Source organism: Corvus brachyrhynchos, unplaced genomic scaffold, assembly GCF_000691975.1.
Source record: "Corvus brachyrhynchos isolate BGI_N302 unplaced genomic scaffold, ASM69197v1 scaffold864, whole genome shotgun sequence".
Taxonomy (NCBI): domain Eukaryota; kingdom Metazoa; phylum Chordata; class Aves; order Passeriformes; family Corvidae; genus Corvus; species Corvus brachyrhynchos.
Window position 1 is genome coordinate 1,145,939 of NW_008237871.1, and position 21,739 is coordinate 1,167,677.

At 39.4% G+C, this 21,739-nt stretch overlaps 1 protein-coding gene across 6 annotated transcripts in view; it reads right to left on the reverse strand.

Moving 5' to 3' along the window:
• CABIN1 (calcineurin binding protein 1) overlaps window positions 1-21,739 on the reverse strand; it is a 106,814-nt gene that overhangs the window by 18,160 nt on the left and 66,915 nt on the right. For all 6 annotated transcript variants that reach the window (XM_017732269.1, XM_017732266.1, XM_017732268.1 and 3 more), the window contains exons 31-34: window positions 12,524-12,666; window positions 10,421-10,517; window positions 8,557-9,198; window positions 8,026-8,100 (exon numbers count right to left, since the gene is read on the reverse strand). In XM_017732269.1, the coding sequence (XP_017587758.1) occupies window positions 8,026-8,100; window positions 8,557-9,198; window positions 10,421-10,517; window positions 12,524-12,666 (957 nt within the window). The remainder of the gene's footprint in view (window positions 1-8,025; window positions 8,101-8,556; window positions 9,199-10,420; window positions 10,518-12,523; window positions 12,667-21,739) is intronic.

Below are 21,739 nucleotides of genomic sequence, written 5' to 3' on the forward strand. Positions count from 1 at the left end.
AACTTCCTGCTCAAAGCAGAGCTGATTTCCCAGTTCGACCAGTTTACTGAGGGCCCAGGGCCAGTCCAGTCCAAATACTGCCAAGGAAGGAGATTCAACAGCCTCTCCAGGCCCCTGTTCTAGTGTTTTACCACCTTCTCAGTGAACATTTGTTTCCAATCACTTCATCCAAATTTCTCCTGCTGCAACTTTAAATGGTGCCTCTTGTCTGGTTCCTTCCTTTCTGCTGAAGACCACAATTCATAACCTTATCCTCCATTATTCTTCTCCCTACCAGGATGAAGTATCCCAGCTCTTTTTCCACAGAATTGAATCATTTTATTTGCAAGAAAGAATAAAGCTGAAACTAACATGATGTTTCTGACTTGGGAAAACCATGACCAAAAAGTCTAATATGTAGTCAAAAAGTGCAGCCTTATACAGAAGAAAGCAACAAGAAGATTACTGTGTTTATGACTTTAAAGAGGACTTTCCAGATGTGACCTGGTAAAAAGTTGTCTCAGGCTGCTGTAAACAGACAGGTTCTTCTCAACCCAATGAAACAGAGACTTAGGAAGGAAAAATAAAAAAATCTCACACTGACTTTGTTTTCTCAAAAGGGGGGATGGGGGTGGAAGAAAAAGGAGAAAGCTTTCTTTAACGTAAGAGCCAAGCATTAAAAAACCCATTGTTGTCTACTGCGCACTCTGCAACTCACAGAGCCTAAGAAAAGTGATTTAAACCTGCTTCATGTATTTTTACTGCACTCAGAAACTGAAGACCATCCAAAAGCTGTAAGAACAAAGCTAAAATGAGCATCACAGTGAGGCACGTGTTCTTTAAAAGATTTTGGGTTTAGTGTAGGGGCAAGAATTCCAGCACCTCTGATCAGTAAGTGATGCTACTCACAAAACCCAGCTCAGGGCAGTGTCACTAACTACACTGCTCAGGACTTACGGGGCCACATTTCATCATCCTGCAGATCTCCAAGAAAACACAGGACCTCCTAACACCCAGCTGGGAAATAAACCCAGAAAAACTCACTACAGCAAGTCGTGGATTTACCAGAAGCCTTTAATGTTCATCTATCTCTACTGCTAAACCACCAGTAAGGCATAATAAAGACTGTTTTCCACAGACAGATAGTAGGAAACTGAGAGGCAATGACAATCCTTTACCAGTGTTTTATGTGGTTTCTCATCAGAAGATTGTTTTTTAGTTTTTACTTTGCTGTGGCATTAACTCAAAATTTAGTCTGTTCTGACTGAGTCAGAACTTCTCCTTTTCCCCTCTCCAATCCATCTCACCACGCTCAGTGCCTCTGTTACTACCACTATTACAAAGTGGCTTCAGTCACCAAGAAGAAACAAATCTTTTCTCACATTTAGTGTTACTTACAGAACAAGTGCATATAACTGAATTAAGATAAAAAATCTTTTATCTGACTTCTTCCTGTCTTTCATTGTAATTACAGGTTCCTCTAGTCAAGACTGGACTTCCTTCTAGGTTTTTAAAAAACACATGAGGCACTGAAGGGTATGCAGTACTAATTTTGTATGGGCTACTATATCAAAGTGGATGGAAGAAATATTTAAGGCTTATTAATATCCAAATTATGTGTAATGGATGATCCACTGGTTCCATAAAGACCCCACTATCTTATTTCTCTTCTATAAAAAACTTAGCAAAAATTGTTTCTTATTTTGAAGAATGTATAAAGATGAAATTTAAATGAATAATTAGGATGCATGTCTGTGTGAATTGTGACTATTTCTTACTTAGGTTACAAAAACAGTCTCCTTATTTGTTAGAACCTTGACTATTTCAGCATACTCCTCAAAGAGTTCATTCAGCTTCACGGAGGTGATGGACAAACCCTTCCCATGTTGAAAACTTATGTAAAAAGAAGTTAGGAAAATGCTGGAAATCCAGCTCTGGGACAGCCTTCCACCAATAAAATTATCAGCAAAAGTGCAGAATTTCTTCACAGATGTTACTGGAAAAAAAATAGCTCCCAGTTTCCCAGTGAGGCACTTCAGTAGTGAGACAACAGCAGCAGCAAAAAGAAATAGAGCATTAAGATAAAACATAAGAAAAATTTTACTTTGTAACCTGTGAAGTCACAAACCAGAGAACCTGACCAAGGGTTTATTTTTACCACACTTAATGTTTTTTCAAAACATTTGTCAAAAAACAAAGAAATCCTACAGCAACCTTCCCACTACTGCTCTTGGGAGGGCTCACTGCTCTGCGGCTGTGGAAAAAATTAGCAACCAAATGTTCCGAAGAAAGGGAAAGTGACAGTTTTCCCAACAAAAGTTTCCTAATGAAAAATGCTGGAACTGCAACTGTTACATAACAATTTTTTGTTTGTTTGTTTTTTGTTGTTTCGGGTTTTTTTTGGTTTTGGGTTTTTTTAATTACTTTTACAAATTTTTTTTTTTTTTAATTACTCCCATGCCTGAGTTTAGCACTCTAGTGGGACTGAAGTCAGAATCCACCTCACACAAAGGTGTGCCTTTTTAGAAGGATACCAGCACATCCCCACAAAGCCTGGAAGCTGTCTCACAAACTGACTGAACAATATGCTGGCCACATTCCACAGCAGTACCACTCCAACTCCTGCTCAATATTGTGTTTTAATTAAATTATGCCTATTCATTCTTCCCCCCACCAATCTCTCTACAGCAGCATTTAAAAGAAATCTCATTCAGAAGTTTTCCTCTAGGTGCATCAGAAATACCAGCAGTATCCATGATCAAGATTCTGAAGAACCTCGTATTTCTTAAGATCCTTTATATACAGAAAATAACAAAGGTTTAGATACATATGATTGAACTCTAGCCTTACTAAACCCCCTATTTACACAAATGCATGCAGGGGCTTCATGTCCTGCTCTACACAGGCAGCCATATTGCAGCAACACTTTCATACACAAAAACATCATTATTGGACCAAAAGAGATCAGGTAGCAGGATGAACAACATTAATATACAAAGTAAAAGATAAAAAGTGTCTTTTCTTTCCTTCATGTTCACTTAATGATTGCTTTCTGCAGGAGACAGAAGGAGGAGAGCTGTTAATTATATCAAGAATACACCTCCAGGATAGAGTGAGAGGGGGATGCCATGGCAACTGGCAAATGCAATAGTGAACAAAATGGTCACCCTTTGGTAGGAGACCATGAAAGAGCTCGTCCTTTTGTCCCCCCCCCATCCCCACCTCCTCCTTCCCCCTCCTTTCTTGTCATCTTTGCTGCATTAATAAAGCATACAGACAACTCAGGAAAAACAACTTTTTCTGTAAGCAGTCTCTGACGTCTTGATGTGCAGGAAGAAAAGATGAAAATTAGCAGCATGTGGGTGGAACAAAAAGGGGGAGAAAACACATGAGGTAGAAGATGATTATTTTCTAATTATTTAATATTCTCCTAATCTCCTCCCATTCCCGGCAAAGTGCCTTTACAGAAGGCTTTTAGCTGTTTCCTGAAGAGAACAGCTTGGTGGTTTGTTGCTTTGTGGGGGTTTTTTAATGTGAGAATTCGAGAAGAAAACGCTCTAGACACCCAAAGCAGTTCAAACAAGTCACTCTCAAGTTTTCTCCTTGAAGAAAAATGCCTGAGAGCCCATGTCACTGCAGTGCTGACGGCATTCCACAGCAGAAGGGGAAAAATCCACGGGAGTGCCTCTAGCTTCACCCACAGAAGAAAAGTTTTTTCCTATTCCAAGTGAAATATCACATTCACTGTAAGGTCCAACATAGGGACTGTACCATCACTAGACCCATGCTCCAGAGTCAATCTGAACTTGTTGTGTGTGGTTTCAGCTGCAGCCCCCATAGACCAAACCCACAAATGATCCCATAAAATTCTTCAGTACAATGTTGTGGATTCAGACTACTCCTCACCAGCCCTGGGAAGAGGTAAACACTGGTGGAAGGAGAAAACACGACCCCTGTTTTGGAACCAGAGAAGGGCAGTAAGAGCACTAAAACAGCACCTTCCCTCAGGAACTACCACTTTTATATTACAGTAGCAACAAAACTTTATAAAATCAGGGATCACCCTGGCAGCCTGCCAGGAGCCTGAAAGGCACAGCTCGTTCACATAACCTGATTGTGTTTATAATAAAAATCATTGTTTTGATTCTGGTGGTAGCTTCATGAAGCATCAGTTTTAATTAGACCTGACACTGAAATCTGCTGATGAGTTTTGACTGTAGGTTGAGACAGGGAAATGGGAAAAGCACTTGGAGTTTGGCATCAGCCAGTGGGAGGTGGTCATGGGTGTGTTACTTTGGAAGAGGTGAGTGAAGCAAAAGCTGAAAGGGAAGATTTGATCAGTCAGAACCAAGCAGGAAGAGCTCAAGGCTTGGCAGTTGGAGCAGGAAAGAGCAGTTGAAAATTTCCTTTCTCTCCCTGACACTTCAGGGATGGAGTTGGTCCCAGAGCAAGGATTTTTTGGCTAAGGCAACAGTGAGTCTTAAATAACTCAGCAATGCTGAAATAGTCCCTTCTCATGACATTTAGATGATATACTACACCTTGAAGAGCCAATAGAAATTTCAGCTCCTACAACACTACCCATTACTAGGGCTTTCTACATAGAGTCCCATATTCTCAGGGGTCACAACACATGACTTGGGACTTAGTGGCATTTTGGAACTTTGCCTCTGAACATTCTTGTATTTTTAGAGATGTTAAATCCAGCCCTCTGTGCAATGTTGATTTTTGCAATGTTTTAAGATATTTGTTTTATATAAATTCAGTTCTCAGGATTAGTGGTACATTATATCCCAACACACAACCACAGAGTTTTAACTGTCATGACTTTCAACACTGGTGAAAGGTTTAATTTTAGTATTAAGGAATTCAATACTAAGTCCACAGTAATAAAAATACCTTTTCAGATTGCAGGAAAAAAGAAGACAGATGGGTCTTTAAACTGAAGTATCTCCACGTGGACTTATAGAATAATCTGTGCAATACAAAGCTTCATCCTGGCTTGTACTGCAGTAACTTTCCCATATCAGTATGTCTTTAACAGCATAAAATGAAGAATTTAGTAAGAGCAATTTTAGGCAGTCAGTGGAAAGGCTTATTAGGAATTCTCTAATTATCTAGAATCCTTACAACTGCTCTCTGCCAATATGTCCCCTCCTTGATCCTAAGAACCACATATTTAAGTAAAATGCTACTTCAAAATCGAACTAGTCTGCCTCAATCTTTCATTCTCCCTCAACAAGGCCTCCTTCATATTCCATTTCCAGGGACCATTAATTTCATATGAAAATCACAGTTGGCAAGACTAAAAATATAACTCAGAGCAATAGATGACTGCTTTCAGGATCTCTGCAAATCTTTTAGATAACATTCTCAGATAGAAAAATCAAAGAAAAGAACAAGAAACCTTCAAAATGCTGCTTGATCAGAAAGTCAGTTAATCTCCAGTGTAACTTTAGTTACTTGACTACTAATGACACAGCAACCACCACTGGATTTCAGCCCATTTGATACACGTATATCAAAAGTCTTGTTCACACTTAAGAACTTAAACTGCAAAGAACAAAAAGTGGAGGAATTGCTTTTGGCCACACCTGTTCTCTACAACAGCATTAATATCAGCACTTAAGAATGTTGCATCACCACTCTGTAAACTGTGAACCAAAATGTGCTGAAGTTGATGAATCTATCACTTAAAAAAAGTATTAATATGGAATACTGAAAGAAATGTCCCAGCAACTTACGTAGAATACAGTTTTATATCAGTTACTGGAATCTCCCTATGGAAAACACTCCAATTTCTCCAGTCCCCCAGGAGCACTGGAACTTATCATAGCAAGGTTTTGTACCACTTTTTCTGCCTTCTTCAAAGCTGGAAGCCAACCTTTCTAAGCCACTTTCCATGTTTTTAGCTGACTTTATAGAAGGTGATGTGCCTCTCATTGGCTTGAAACATGTTAACAGTGCATCACTCCTGACGACTACAGAGGATTTCTGAAACCAAGTCAAAGGGTCACAGCATTGCCAAGCTATTAACAAGATTAGATCTCATCACAAAAGTGTAAGGACCCACTTTGTCCAGTTCTGCTTACTGATTGCTGTAGTGTTTCCTGCTTGTGCCTGAAGAGGCAGAGAAGTAGATTTTAACACAGTTGTTAAATACTTAGGTTAAAAACTGACTGGTCTGGAAGAAAGTAGAAAAGCCAGAATTTAAGTAATGCCTAATTTTAGTAGCAAGTGAAAACTTTCATAAAGAAACCATATAATGCCTGGAACTGTAAAATACAACAGCCAGCTGAGAAAGACGTATATCAAGGTGGATTCTGTGCTCACTTTTTTTTTTTTTTACTGTCAATTTCTTGGATAAGTGACTGAAGGCCACTTATTTGCAGGCCCTGCAAACCCACTCAAACTATCCAGGAACAAAGCATTTCCCTGGGCTGCAGCAGCTCTATACAGGACATCATTTGCTTACAGAAGGCAAATACTTGCCAATTTTAAATAAAACAGGATTCAGGCTGTTGAAAACAGACAGATGTCTACAAGAGTGGCTATTCCTGTGTCTCCACACTAATTCATAGTGCTATACGAGCAGCTTCACACAGCTTGCAAGATCCTGCTAGAAGCAGATGAAAATGATACTGCAGGATGTAATAAGCTCGTTAGCTGGGACTGCTTCCTAAAAGGGAAAGCTTCCAAGCTTCCAAGTGCAGCATGTTAAGGGGTATGTTTTATTTCAAGTGATTTAACAGGAAATCTTACTGCTTCCAGTGCTGTTAAATTCAAGCTCACCTATTGTGTCTACACTAGAGATTAGTTTGTGTGTAGGTTTTTCACCATTCTCACGTTTTGTCACATGCCTGAGTAACCACTGACTCTGCTGGAAGAGCTTGAATAGCAATCACATTCCCAGAACCTTCAAGAAAGCCCAGCAAGGAACTGGGCTGACACACGAGAATTTGGGGAGTGTTTTTTAAAAAGGTGAACACATCCAAAAAAGCAACGGTAGCATTACTTTTTAAAGAAGCTTATTAGCAAATTCTTTTTATTTTGAAGTCATAAATCACAGTGTGATGACGTCTATTTTTTCCCCAAAATAAACTGAAAAAGGCTTACCATGCTGAGCTAACATTTATTTATTAAAAAAAATTTAAACCTGAAATACCAGACTACAAGCAAGCAAACATGTCTACTAGAATAAATACTTCTCTTGACATTTCTGTTCATTTCTATAGTTCAATGGAACAATGTTACTGACTTCCTGAGGGGCACAAATTGGAGAAAGTTACTTCCGTGAAAACCTAACAAAGAAAAAAACCTATCATTTCTCTTACATCCTCTCCTATTACTCTGCTAAGAGGTGCACTATACAAAAGCACATTTTAACTGAAGAAAAATTATGGAAAATACAAATCTAGTAAATACTTTGGGGCTGCAAAATGAATACCACTGAATATGTCATTCATCCAGTTTTCTTCTTGGCTTTGATTTCACATTAAGGACAGATAAATAATGATCCCTTTAAAGCCCTTATAATTGTTTGCTGGATAAACCCAGAAACTACAAACTAAAAACAAACTGAGTAGCAGTTTGTTTTTAACAGAGTTAAAATCAGATTCTCAAACATGCACGTTGAAAGAAAAGCTATCTGGTATCTCTGGAGCAGAGTGCAATGTTAGCAAGGGAAGAGCTGATGAGGTTGTAGCCCTTAAGGAGCAGAGAGAAGTAATTACCACCCATGAAACGCTGGGATATGACGTGGACATCAGGAAAATTGTAGTGTGCCATAAATATTTCAATTTGAAGATGGTTTGGGGTTTCCCCAACAGCTTTTGAGCACGAAAACTATTCTTCAAGCCTGACATAAACAGTAGCAATGACCCTAATAAAGGGGATGATCCTCCTACTAATGTAGCCCAACTTATCTTAGATGACACCAATACAAGGAAAGTAGGTATTTCTAGGTGCTGCAGACACTGAGCAACAGATTTGCCTGTACAGACTCATAAAAGCTTGTTAGCAGCAGTCAAAGGCTTCAGAGCTTACCTGTTTCTGTGCTGATGCTCCCATATGCACCTGGCAAAACTTGACTGCCTGTTCAAGTGCTGCTTCTTCATCCACCTGAACACAGAATCACAACTAATGAAGTAATAATTACTTAGCTAATGTATAAATCTAATTAAATTGAGATGAAATGGGGATGTAGAGCATGGGAGCAAGGGGAAGAAGCAGTACTTCTACAGCAGAACGCTGACCTTAATTTACTGAGGAGCATATATCCCAAGATAAATACTCAGCTCTCTCAATTCAAACTAACATTTAGCAGGAACAAATACCACATAACTGGTACTACAGCTCTTAACTCATTTCAGAAATTTAGTTTCAAAACATGGAGGGTCCTACTCCCCATCCGCAGCAACGGTCTTGTCAAGAGAATGGTTCTTTGGGAGATGTTTATCTCCCCAAGTTTTAAACAGATACAGGGCCTATTTTATACTGCTTGGTTTAGCAATTCCTGTTATATCCTAAAACCATGTCTGAGGCCACATAGAGAAATGACAATTAGTCATACAATACCTGCTTAATCAGCATGTACGTTTCAGACATGATCTTCTCAATTCTGCCCAGATCATAGGCCATAACCTTCTGACCTTGCTGCCAGACTCGATAAGCATCAAGCAGAAGTGTTTTTCCAGACTCCACATCCTCAAGTAATTTCCTCTTCCTGCTTGACCTCTGGACAGGTTCTTCTGTAGGTACTGCTTGCACTATTCCTTTAGCTGCCTGCTGCTGGTGTTTTGAGCTGATACTTAGCTCTTCCAAGGAAAGTTCTGGAGTCCGGCTCTCTGGTGCTCTGTCCTTTGAGATCCTGCTGGACTGGGGACGGTCTGGCTCACTGCGTTTACATGAAGAATCAATTTTTTCAGGGTCATTGGAATAGCCATCAAAATCCATAGGCTCAACTGAGCCAGGACCAGGAAGCTCTTTAATCTCCTTGTCATTCCTGTCCTCTTGCTCCAATATGTCCATAGCATTGGGAATTTGTCCCTGGGTCACTTCCTTTACTCCATTTTCAGTACTATGTACTACTCCATCTGATAAAACTGGCTTTTTGGGAAGGACATCTTTTCCCTCTTCAGCACTAGTTTTATTGGAGACGTCTGTTGTCATCCTTCCTGAAGCAAGGCTAGAAGACTTGGAACCCTGATCTTCTGAAACCTTAATAAAAGAAGTCATTCTTCTCTGTTATCATTGAAATCAGAAAGCATTTGAGCGCAGCTGTGACTATCATAAATATTGACACATACCTTTCATTATTGCTTCTGCTGAAGAAAATGCATTTATTCTATGTTCATTCTTTTTTGTTCCTTAATATTAATTAATCCAGGCCTCAAATCTTACAATTAGAAGTATTTTAATACGTGAAAACACCACAGAGAAGTGTCAGCAGCTCAGGCTGAACTGAAGCCACAATGTTTATTTTCCCTCACTACTTCAGTCCATGCTAAGGGATCCAACTAAATGAAATGCAAGGTTTTAATTGCACAAATTTTTCTTCTAACATATTGAAATCAAAACCAAACCTGTTTCTTTTGGCAGCTGCAGATCAACCTCAAATTTAAGAATCTTTCCTATCGTTCATACATAACCTTCTGGTAAATAGATCAAGAAATAGGCAAAACCCTGCTATAGTATTTTAATTTTTGTACCTTTACTTCAGTGATGTTCCAAAGGTAGAAGACCTCAGTACATCATCTCTTCTTTCAAAAATTGATAATGATACAATTCTTCCATCCAGATTTATGAACAAACTATTTCATACACAGAGTTCCAGGGTTCTTGAGGATGTTTTCATTTAATTTGTTAAACCTGCAGTCTATTAACTTGGAAAACCCTTAGGAACAAGTTCTTCCTTGAATGTATTTACCAAGTAAAGCTCCAATATCCAGATCCCTTAACCTGGAAACTGATTAGCTTCTATATGACCTTTAAAAACTAAATCTAGATTACAATTATATGTAATAATGAGTGTGGTGCTGTCAAGGACTAGCAGTGAAAAGTGGCTAGGCATGTAAGACCGAGTTATCTGTTTTGCAAGAGGAATCTTAGTTCATTTTTAAAGGAAATTTTCTATAGATCCCACCCGAAAATGGAGCTCTTGTACACTACATGTATCTACCATTATTTGAAGATTAAGCAACAGTCAGACCAAACTTACTGCAATCCATTTTTAAAAACTGTATTTGTTACTGAATTTCAAAACCAAAAAACAACAATGCTGGAAGAAAATTTTCTGTGTAGTGGCATATAAAGAAAAGGCATTAGAAGTAAGTGCTTATAAATGTAGCCCTTCAGTCTCAGGAGATCTAAGGAATGAGTAAACTGAACACTGCAAAACCTAATTACTAAATTACAACCATAAAGTGCAATGCTGCCTCACCTGTGTGAGATCGTTGAGAGTGTCCTCCAGCACTTTCACTGTGAGCACAAAGGCTTGTTGGGCCAGAACCTGGCGATCTGCATCACGCAAGTACTTCCTGTGCCACAGCAAGAGAGCAGAAATGAAGTTAACTGCCAAAAGCTTACAGGACTCTAAAAGCAAGAACCAGTACATTGAAAGAAAAACAAGAAAAAGCCAACACAACAACTTTAAAACAAGAAGAAAGCAAACAAAACATATACAGGTGCATATTGAAATATAACAATACAGGGATATAACATTTTAGCTCTGTTTCCCTCCACTTCCCCCATTACCACAAGCATCAAAGATGACACAAACAAAGCAGAAGACAGCATGGGCTACAAACAGAGGGAAGGGGAGAAATGGGAAAATACCAAACAACCAAACCCAGAGCAAACCAAGCAACCAGATTTACAGTTTTCTTGTATAAAGCCTTCTGTGCCCCTCAAATACCAGCTTTTAATTCAATCCTTTTTTTTGGAAAGGAGTATTATAGTTACACAAAGCTATGTTGAACTCTCAGGTGATTTTCATGTTCTGGATAAAGCGTGCATGTGAGATTAAGGACATCAGCAAATCCTCTCTCTTTGATCATATCAGCTGCCTTTGAACCTAGGATTTTTAGAGCTAACACATGGGTGTGCTACTACCTTTTTTCCTAGTTAGTATTACAAAAAAATTATATTGTATGTGTAAAACATTCACTCCATAGCTTCATTTAATTTACTAAAGCACTATAATTTCAATGTATTCTGACACAGTTTTAGTCTGCTTTCAAGGAAAACCCTTCCAGCTGTCAATTCCACCTAATCAAGTTTAATGGAAAACTTAATTTCTATTTCAGAATTAGCTGGTTTTATTGAGAGGGCTACAAATCAAGTAAGTAACTTTGAAGGGTACTATTTCAGTCAGAAGGCCAACATTTTTAATGCACATATTTCCTCTCTATGATTTTAGGTTAATTTGGTAATTTTGTACCTTTTGTCTGAAAAGCAAACCATAAACATCTGACTCCTCATTAGTTCAGTAATAACTAAAACCTCCCTATTTTTAAAAATAGGGCTGTTCCAAGCATATACCAGACACACCCAGAATATCTGCACTGCTAAGTTCCTCTAATGATTGCAGCTCACCATGGCTGGCACCGGCTGATCCAACATGTCAAATTATTTGTTTTTTGAATTCAGTCTAGACTTATAAATAACATAGTATTTTTAGTACAGCTATGGGCTTGCTTAGGACAGAATTTAAACCTTCTATGGTCCAGCTCTTCTGATATGCTAAAAGTCAAAGTATTTTTGCCCTCAAGTTTGCTGAACAAGTAGTGACATATTCCCAGACACACTACAATCCATGCAAATTCACATGCACTCACACTCAAAAACACATGAAGAAACCTTCAATGCCTCCAACTTATTGCCATCAATCATTCAAGTTTCATTTCTTAAGCATTTGCCAGAGACTCATTTCAACATTTCCCACAGGGCAACCTACTAGAATTTTACCTCAGTTGCTTCTATGTTTTCCTTGGATGTTTATTATGGTCTTCCCATTGATAGGAATCCACATATAGCTCACATTAATAGCTTCTTTTTTCTTAAATAAGGTTAATGCAATTAAAATTAGATCACCCCCTGAACAGGATAAGCTTTTTAAATAGCATCAGCTGCCAAGAGGCACATAACCATTGTTCAGTCCATCAAGGATTACAGGAAGGCAGGATGCTGGGCCGTGACCTCCTGCGCTGGACTCAGCTCTTATGCAAGAGCGAGCAGAGGGTGCACAAATCACAGCATTCTGTTTCCCCAGCGAATCCCTCCACGTGACACAACACCTCTGTAAGCCTGTTAAGGCACCTCTAAGGCTGCTCTGAGTTGCAACAGAAATGCAGAGAAACTCTAGGCTGTATTAAAGAATCGTAATCCTGAGAAAAATTAACCATCATTCCACTATATTCCCAAGGGAATCTGTCTAAAGACTTTTTTTCCTAAACAAAGAACAGCTTTAAATAAAATAGTCATACAGTGAACAAAATATATTCAAAGCTTTAAAAAGTAATGGCTTAAAATAAATCTATCGTACTTTCCCTGATCAGGGGTCCTCTGCAGCATAGATGAGACTTTAAGCAAGGTGTTGTAATCCTTTAGCTGTGACAGCACATTCATCATATGAGACGCAAAACTGCCCGGGCGGTCGATCTCATCCACGGGGATGCGCCAGATTCCCTGCAGAGAAAGGAAAAGAAACATTTAAGGAGGGATCCAACTGAAAAGGACAGAACCATGAAAATATGCGTCAGATTCTACAGCATGTTGAATTGCACTGAGGGCCAGCGGAATAATGGACAGACAAAAGTTGTGGTCCCACAGATTTAGATCTAGATTTGAAGTCAACTGACTCCTGCCAGTAGCAAAAGAGGAAGGCTCGCAGAAGCCACAGCACACCTTCTACATATGCTTGTGAACTATTCCAAGAAAAAGCAAGCAAAGCCCAAATAATATTTTGCCTTTTTTCTTCAGTGTCAATGAACATGCCCTACTAAGCCAAAGCTCAACTACCAAAAATATAAGGAGTAACTTGAAGTAAGTTTTCCTAGCCTGAAAGCTGTTAATATGCGGTCACAGCAAGTTTCTATCTTCAAGTAATCTGTTACTAAAAATCTTAGGAACTTGATTAGTGCCTTGACATCATCAGTGTTCACTATGGACTAAGCAGTCCAATAGGAATCATCAGATTCCTCAGCAGAATCCATTTTCCAGTGGCAGATGCAAATACTTGGCCATACATCCTGATCCTTCTAATTAAATTTCTGGGACAAGGGAATCTTTGGAGAGCAAGGCTGGAGACTGATAGGAAATATAATTTAATTAGGGTTAGCCAGCTCAGATTTTGCCATGTGTAATAAATCTAACGAGATTGTTTTCAGGTGTTTATTGGTGGATGCTGACAGCATCCTAGTCAGCCACACCTGAAAAAATGAACTGCACATACTACCATGCTTGCACGTTAGGATGGGACTTAAATTATGATCATTCACAAAAACTGCTCTTGCATTAGTGAAAACCCTTCCCTCATGCTTTATTCGGTTCTGAAGCTTTTCCTGTAGTAGCTTTCTAAGATGAAAATCCTCTGATCATGTAAACAATTTTGTGACAAGGCAGGAAAGAATAGTCTCATTCATAGGAGTACCTGACTGAGAATGAGCTTGGCTTTCCAAACCTGTTCAGAGAGCAGGATATACAAATATTTACTCCTTTATCCTTGTTTAAAGGTCTTGTTTCGATTTGTTTAGCTTTACTTTCAGTGTGATCAAAACTCTTCAGAACTTAATACAAAGTGGAAGCAAAGAAAATTATTACTGCAATCACAAATGACATTTGACCAGAAAAGCAGACCCATAACCCCCTAAAATGGACCCTACCCCTGCATGTCTGCAGAAAATCTGTAGTTCCACTCCATAAGATGTATAAGAACCCAGGAAAAAACAACACAGAAGTATCAGTCGTTTAGTATCAGTGTTTTTACATGAAAAAACATGTTTGCATGGTTACATGCAAAGCAAAAACCAATGGCTTCAACTAGATATAATGCACAGACTAATCTGCCAAATTTTCTTGGTTTTGCTTTTCCTCATGCTCTCTGCTCTTACTCCCGGGCAATCACAATAAAGCTGTTCTTCCTCTTTGCTCCCTGAAGCTTTCTTTCAAACTCTTTTTGTAGCTTTCCTTTTCCAGAATGTACCTAAAACCGTACCATGATCAAGCCTCAGGCACAACCGTCACTTCCTCCTATTCCCAACAACCAATGTCCACAAACACCTCCTGTGGCCTGGTGGCCAAGAGCTCATCTGCTCAGGGAGCTCAGCAGCTCCCAAGCACATAGAGATCGTGCAGCTAACAGCTCTGTAAACCAGTACATACTTCTGTTTAAATAGACATGCTTTTTCTTCCCCCAAACCGTACAATGGCTTTCCTTTCAGGCTACAGATGAAACACACATTCTGGAGCTGCTATTTTTTGCTTTTCTGCATATATGTAAACTGGGTTTCTGCCAAATCCCAAACAAGTGAATGCCTCATAATGGCACCACATTGCAACAACCTACTTAGCCAATTTAACTACACTAAACAATTTATGGTCAACTACAGCATGCTGTAGGAGTGGAATACTGCCAGTGCGTAGGTAGGTTCCTGGTCTTTTTCAGCATTATCTCATCCTTCATTTGAATCAGGAGGATCACTTGGATCAGATACCGTATCTGGAATTAGTTGGAAATAATTTTGCAGCCCCTTCTCACATATCCCATGTATACATTTTAATGCTACCCTGGAAATTACAATAATGTATTAGAACCATTTTCAATGACAGAATATACAAACTGCATCCAGAAAGCCAGGAAAAAGTCCCTCAGATAGAAACAAAGTTGTGTGTTTTGAAGAACGCTTCTACAACAGGGCACATTAGAAGAGTTTAAATTAAAACTCACGTTAGGGGTATTCAAGTTTACCACTGCAATTACAAAAGTAGGACTGATTTTGAAAGGAAAGTCACTAACTTTTCATGTGTTGACTTGCAGCTTTATAAATGCAAAACAGCAATAGATAGGTGCCCAATGTTACATACCTGCCTGTTCCACAGGCAGCTTCGAGCCAACAGCAGAAAGAAACCTGCCATCAGAGCAATCTTCATTCCATCACTGTGATTTTATTAAGCAATATGCAAAACACTGATGTTAAAGTGAGTTTATCAGAATTTATTTCATGACTCATATTGAACTTTTAAGACTGCGATTTCAGTCAGAATCTAAAGAATGTCTGCTTTAAATCTCTCCCAAAGAGAAGATTAACAAAGCCCATCAGGTATTAATTTTTCCTTCCTAAATATCAATAAACTTCAGGAAGAATACTTCTGAATTCAGATAACACACTGCCACTTTTTTTAAGAAGCTCAATGTTAGGTTTTTATTATTTTTAACAAAGCTTAAGAAATATACAAATGCAAAGCTTGTAAAGATATAACTGGGGAGAAGACCAGGAAATATTATTCAGTTTGACTAAAATAAAAGGTTTTATATCACCACTTGAAAACTGAGATTTGTTAGCAAAGTACCTCTCTTGAAAGTACATTCACAGAGGAGTGCAGATCCTTTTGACAACAATTTCCAGTTCTTTGAAAGGTTTTCTTACTGATTATCGCCACTCACAGTACCTGACAAAATGTCTCCAGCTCTGGCCACCAAAAGGATTTTACATCCAATGCCCACTCCTGTTTGCGGGCCACCATTCCTCCTGCTAAAAGGTTCTCCTCCCCGGGGCGACAGCCAGCAGAGCTGTTTACACCAAACCAGAGGAAGGAGTGAGACACTTCCAACAACTCCAAAATGCCTCTCAAGATCCAAAACATCAGGCTGCTCTCCATGCCTTCCTGGGAAAACAAACATGCTGCAAGAGTGGGGGCGGGGGAAGCCTGACACACACTGCTAGGAAAAAATAAATCTGGGAGTAGTGAAAATCCTGCAGAGAACTTAATACTGAATGTTACATTAAATACAAAATTGAATAATGAAGCCAGTCTACCATAATCCTGGTGACATTTTTACAATTCTTTTTCAGCTTGGAATTGCTGCTCTGCCTCCCCTTGCAGAACTGCAGGCCCAGGAGGTAGGTGAGCAGAAGAGGACGGTGCTGTGAGCAGAGCTGCAGCACTGTGGTACTTTCTAGTTCAGTCACTGAAAATAGAAAGGAAGGAAGTGCTTATTATTCCTCCACGCTGCTTACTCCAGAACTTTAGGGGAGGGGATTCCCTGGGGTTTAGGAATGCCTCTCTGAGGAGGAGAGGCTGACAGATCCCAGCAAACCCCAAATTTCCCTGGGGATGGCTGCTGCTGTAAGCCATTTTCTAAGCAGAGATCAAACTTTACTCTCTCAGTGCTCGATGGCTTTGTTTCTTAACGAAATGGAGAAACGCAAGTCATGCCTCAGATGATCCAATTCACATATAACAAGCGAACACATAAAACCCACACTGCCACAAATAAGGACTTCCCATTACTTAACTCCCTCTTTTTAATCCTTTTTTTTTTTTTTCCCCAAGGGGTCCAGGAAGTTCAAGTTGCACTACATACAACAAACTGGATTCCAAGAGACCAAACCAAAACCAAACACTTCTTTATTTGTCAGTCTCAGTAATGTCCTGCTAAGAGCCCTTAGTAAAAACAAATATGATTTAAATATTATTTTAAGATTGCTAGAAAGTGTGACAAAACTAGCAAACTAACTAATTAAGTGGTGCAGGGAAGGCACCAATTAATAATGCAACATCCTACATGGTATTTCAAAGTCATGAAGTTGAAATAAGCACAGCTGTATAATCCCTGGAAAGCTCACACTTTCCTAAACTTTCTAAAGTCTATGCTTTTATACAGGGTTAAGCACAACATACTGAAATACTAGTTTTACTCATGTCCTGTCTTCTTAGTTACTTATATCATTTTAATGTCTTGCTCTGGGTGCCTGCAGAGGAAAGGAGTATGGTTCAAGCTGAACAAATTCAACACACAGGATTTGAGACCTCTCTATTTTAAGAAGGTACACCACAGACCCCTGAATACCCCCACTTTTCTCTGTAAGCATTGCTTTATTTAGTGCTCAAGTTGGGGAGCGTGTCTTTGCCTGACTCACGACTTCCTGCTACTTCTGAGTGTAACCATTAAAACCACTTCCCCCTCCCCCATTTAGCAAATTACTAAACCATCTTTCCTCATCCAATCTTAACATGCTCCCATCTCTCTTATTATTTTACTCTGTCACCTGATTTGGACTTTTCTTCTTTTCTACAGATAATTCTATTATTTTTCTTCCTCAATTCCTCATTTCATCCACACTGCTATTCAGCATGTAATGGAACAATTCTGCCTCTGTGAACAGGAATGCGAGTGGGCACAAAAGTATTAAGAAAGGAAAGCAGCTACATTCAGAGTATTAAAACTATTATCTGCAGAGACCTGTGTCATCAAGTAACCCTTGCTTCCTGTAACTTAGCCAATTTCAGGAAAATCTTACCAACTTTTTCAGACTATAGCTATTACATAGTACAGTAACAGAATATAAAAAAAAAGTATGATAATAAATAAATTATATTTTATCGGCCCAGAAAAGAAACAGAAATAAAGGCAAAACTGCAGCAACCTCCCTTCAGTAAGCCAAGAACAAGCAGGATTACAATTCCTAGTCTATAAGGCAAATATTGTCAATTCCCTATTTTCTTATCTTTTAAACACACATCCACTTGGAAATAAAAAAACCAGCATGTATGCATTTTGGAAGAACTGTGGAATTCTGTAAGGTTATTTCAGCAAAACAGAAGTAAGAAAAAATATTGACAAATGGAAGTGCTCCACATGTTCCAATCATCATATGCAGATAAAGAAACATAGTGGACAATTTTCACCTCTTATTTCTCTCTTCAAAATACAATGTATTTGCAGAGCCTTAAATTTCAGACTTTTCAATTTCCAGAACATTTTACAGTTGACTTGACATTAAGTTAGTTTTAACCCTATGAAAAGAACACCCAAGCCACAGCCACTTGGGAGACTGAGCATGAGTCAGGGACATACACACAGGAGGCAGGGAAAAGGAATGATTACCTTGCTGCATAAGCAATTACATAAAACCAGAAATGCCTTGTTAAGAAGATGAGTTAGAAGTTCAGGTGGAACTACTGAAACAGAAACTAAGGCCTACAGATGGCCTTTGCAGAGCTTTGGGTTTGGCTATTTGCCAGGCAGAATCTAGAGGTTTATGTTCACCCGGTCAGGAGGCTTGAGGAGTTTTTACTCAGATGGTTCCCATGTACCATGTGATTTCACAACCATGTCAACAGAAAGTCACATCACTTTTTTTTTTTTTAAAGGGAAACAGCTAACTAGACTGTAAGAAAAGGAAATAAAGAAACCGTTCTACTGCATGGCTATGACGGAAAGAAAGACAAAGAAAAGTAAGGAGAAGCAACAGACCAGTCTCTTAAAACCTGTTTTGAAGGTGCAGTCCTGCTCAAACAATAACACAGCTGCACTCCCTCCGGAGCTCTGCACCAGTGTGCCTCAGGCAGACATCACCCACATGAAAATCCAGCAAACACAGAAGGTGTGTGCATAATGCATCATCCTCTGGATGAAGGGGGTTGCTCCCTGCACTGCTTTTCCACGTTAACACCAACAGTGCCGGGGCAGTATTTTTCTCCACTAAACAAGAATTCCCTCTTGTTTAGTCCCTCATTCCTCTAACCTGCAAATCTGGGATGCTAAAGCAAAAGTGGATTTGAAGATAAAGCTGTAGAACACTGACTTTTTTCCCCTTTTTTCTATTGCCAACATTAACAAAGGTTACCTTTTGGACAGCTGGACAACTTCTCAAGCTGGAAGGTCAGTTACTGATAAAAAGACTTTGGAACAAGTTACTTAACTACATTTATCATCTTTCCTCTGTAAGTTCCTCCCTTTTACCAACTGTATTTTAGGAGAAAGAAAAAAAGGGATTGGTTAGGAAGTAAATTACCAGCAGTTAAGTTTCATTCACTGTGTCTTGCAGACAATTCAAGGTTGCCAAAGGGATGAAGAAGAGCAGAAGTCATCCAGAGATTTAGTCAGGCACTTCCACTTGCTCAACAGAAAACACTGAGGAGAGTCTCCTCATCCATGTTGGAATTTCAGATTCTGCCTTTGTTACTTCAGTATCCTTTTTTGGGGTACATTTTGGTTTTATGTCATGTCCCCGTCTCAAAGAGTTTGGCATTTTTTCTTAGGGAGGATATAAAGCACAGAAATCCAGAGAACACAGACTGCTTCTAAATCTTCTAACACGCAAATAACTTGATGCAGAAACCTAATAAAAGAATATGAAATCTTTTATAGGAAAACCCTTTACCAGAATTTTGAACTTCTTTAGTCATTTTCTGGGGCCAGATGTGGGAAGACTTCTATACCACCAAAATAAATGGCTAGCAGGGCACATCTAGACAGTGACAGGGGTTCTGGTTTCGCCTAATAAACAGCCTTTCCTTGTTTTAAGAGGCTTTTTCTGCTAAGAACTTTTCTGTGTATCTGCTACAACCAGACTGCCTGGCATCAGATGCAAATGGTATTCAAAGCTAATGAAACAAGCTTGGTACAGTCCATCCATCAGCCTGGAAGTGGGTGGGCTTCTGCCTTAGCCCCCTGAAGAGATAAGCAAACTTTTTTTTTTACAACATGCGGCATTAATTTAATCTAACTCCACACGTCTCTGATATAGACACATACATTTAATGGCACCACCCAGAAACCTTTTACAGAGGGAAAAAGGCATTTAGGGGATGTGGCTCACCTGAGCTATTACTGGCTCCACTTCAGGATGAGATGAATTACAAGCTACAAACATCTACTTCCTTTCAACACAAAGAGGGATGACTAAGTCATAAAAGATGACAAATGTTAGGGGGCATAAATGACAACTAGAAACCAGGTGGTTCTGGTCTCTATCAGTGGCAAACCAAGGCTGAGCCCCACCATTCAGTCTTACTCCTAAAGGAGGTGCTGCAGAACCAGAGAACTGGCTTTAACACAGAGCTGGGAGAAACTGTTGGTTCCCAGAGAATGGCAAGTTTAAGGATTATGAGATTTTTTTTCACCCAAACACTTCTGTCACTACGGTGATTGTCCCCATCTCCCCAGAGGTACAAAGTAAACAGCCAGTAGTGTACATGAACTGTAACTGGTATTATTTGGCAGAAGGAACGTTACCTGGGGATTCCACCTGGAGTACTGTGTCCAGCTCTGGGGTCCTCAGCACAGCAAAGACATCGAGCCACTGAAGTGGGTCCAGAGGAGGCCACAAAAGATGATCAGAGGGCTGGAGCACCTCTGCTGTGAGGAAAGGCTGAGAGAGCTGGGGTTGTTCAGCCTGGAGAACACCGACTCCAGGAAGGCCTCATAGTGGCCTTTCAATACTTAAAAGGGGCCTTTACGAAAAATGGGGACAAACTTTTTAGCAGGGCCTGTCACGACAGGACAAGGGGCAATGGTTTTAAATTAAAGAAGGACTGATCTAGGTGAGATGTAATGAAAAACTTATTTCACAATGAGGGTGGCAAAACACTGGCACAGACTGCCCAGAGCAGTGGGCAGATGGATGCCCCATCTCTGGAAACATTCATGGCCAGATTGTACAGGGCTTGGAACAACCTCATCTGGTTGAAGATGTCCCTGTTCTTTGCAGGAGATTTGGACTGGATGACCTTTAAAGGTCTCTTACAACCCAAACTATTCTCTGATTCTACAATTCTGTGATTCTACCTCAGCCTAATTTTAAGAAATTTGAAAATTGCTTCAGAACACAGAACTATCAGCTATCATTTCTGACTACATCTTGTAGCACCCAAAAATAGTGAACCTGGCACAGAGCATTATTAAGGTTATTCTGACAGCATCCCTGCCTTAAAAGATGGCATGGGCAGTACAGCATAACAAAGCCTCCATCTTCTAGTGCAGTATATACAATACGAGAAAGGAAAGTAGGACAAGAACTTCGTAACATTAAGTGCTATGCTAATTGTTGAGATTCAGCACACTGTTAATGTGGAATTAAGAGTTATTCAGAGATTCTTAATGCTGCAACACTGCAGTAAGGGTCTCCATCTCCTCCTTGTACAGGATGTCGCGTTCTACTATTTCAGCCTGAAATCCTTCAGACTTGAAGGATTTGAAGAAACACATTTTCACCTACTTAAATACCAAGTTTTAGATGTAAATTACTGATTATCCAATACATAAAGACTGATTGATTTTGAGTATCTTAAACTAGGCTGTCAGAGTGCTAAAAAGTTATCTTACCAAAATAGTCCAGTTTTTATGCCAACACAACCCGGTCTTCAATCCTACATTGCTTGCTTTTCAACAAACAAAATGCTTAACTGCCCACTCCCACCCAACAGCTGACATCCAGCATCCCTGCACTGACAGCAGAAAGTGTCTTTCAGCTTTTACTCTCCTCAACATAATGACACACAGAGTAAAATATCAAGATGAGAGTCTATAAAATCCCACTGTTTGCAAAATATTTCAGCATGTTCATAAAATGCTTAGAAAAAGTGACATCATTACAGCTATATCACTGTGTTAAGACTCAAAGTCTCAGAAAACATCAAAAGCTAGAGGGCTAGATCAGCAGCACAGAGGAAAATGCCCATTTCAGAAAACAATACTGATCAAGCACTCAGTGCTGACAGTTTCTTGTCAGTACCAAATCACTAGAATCCATGG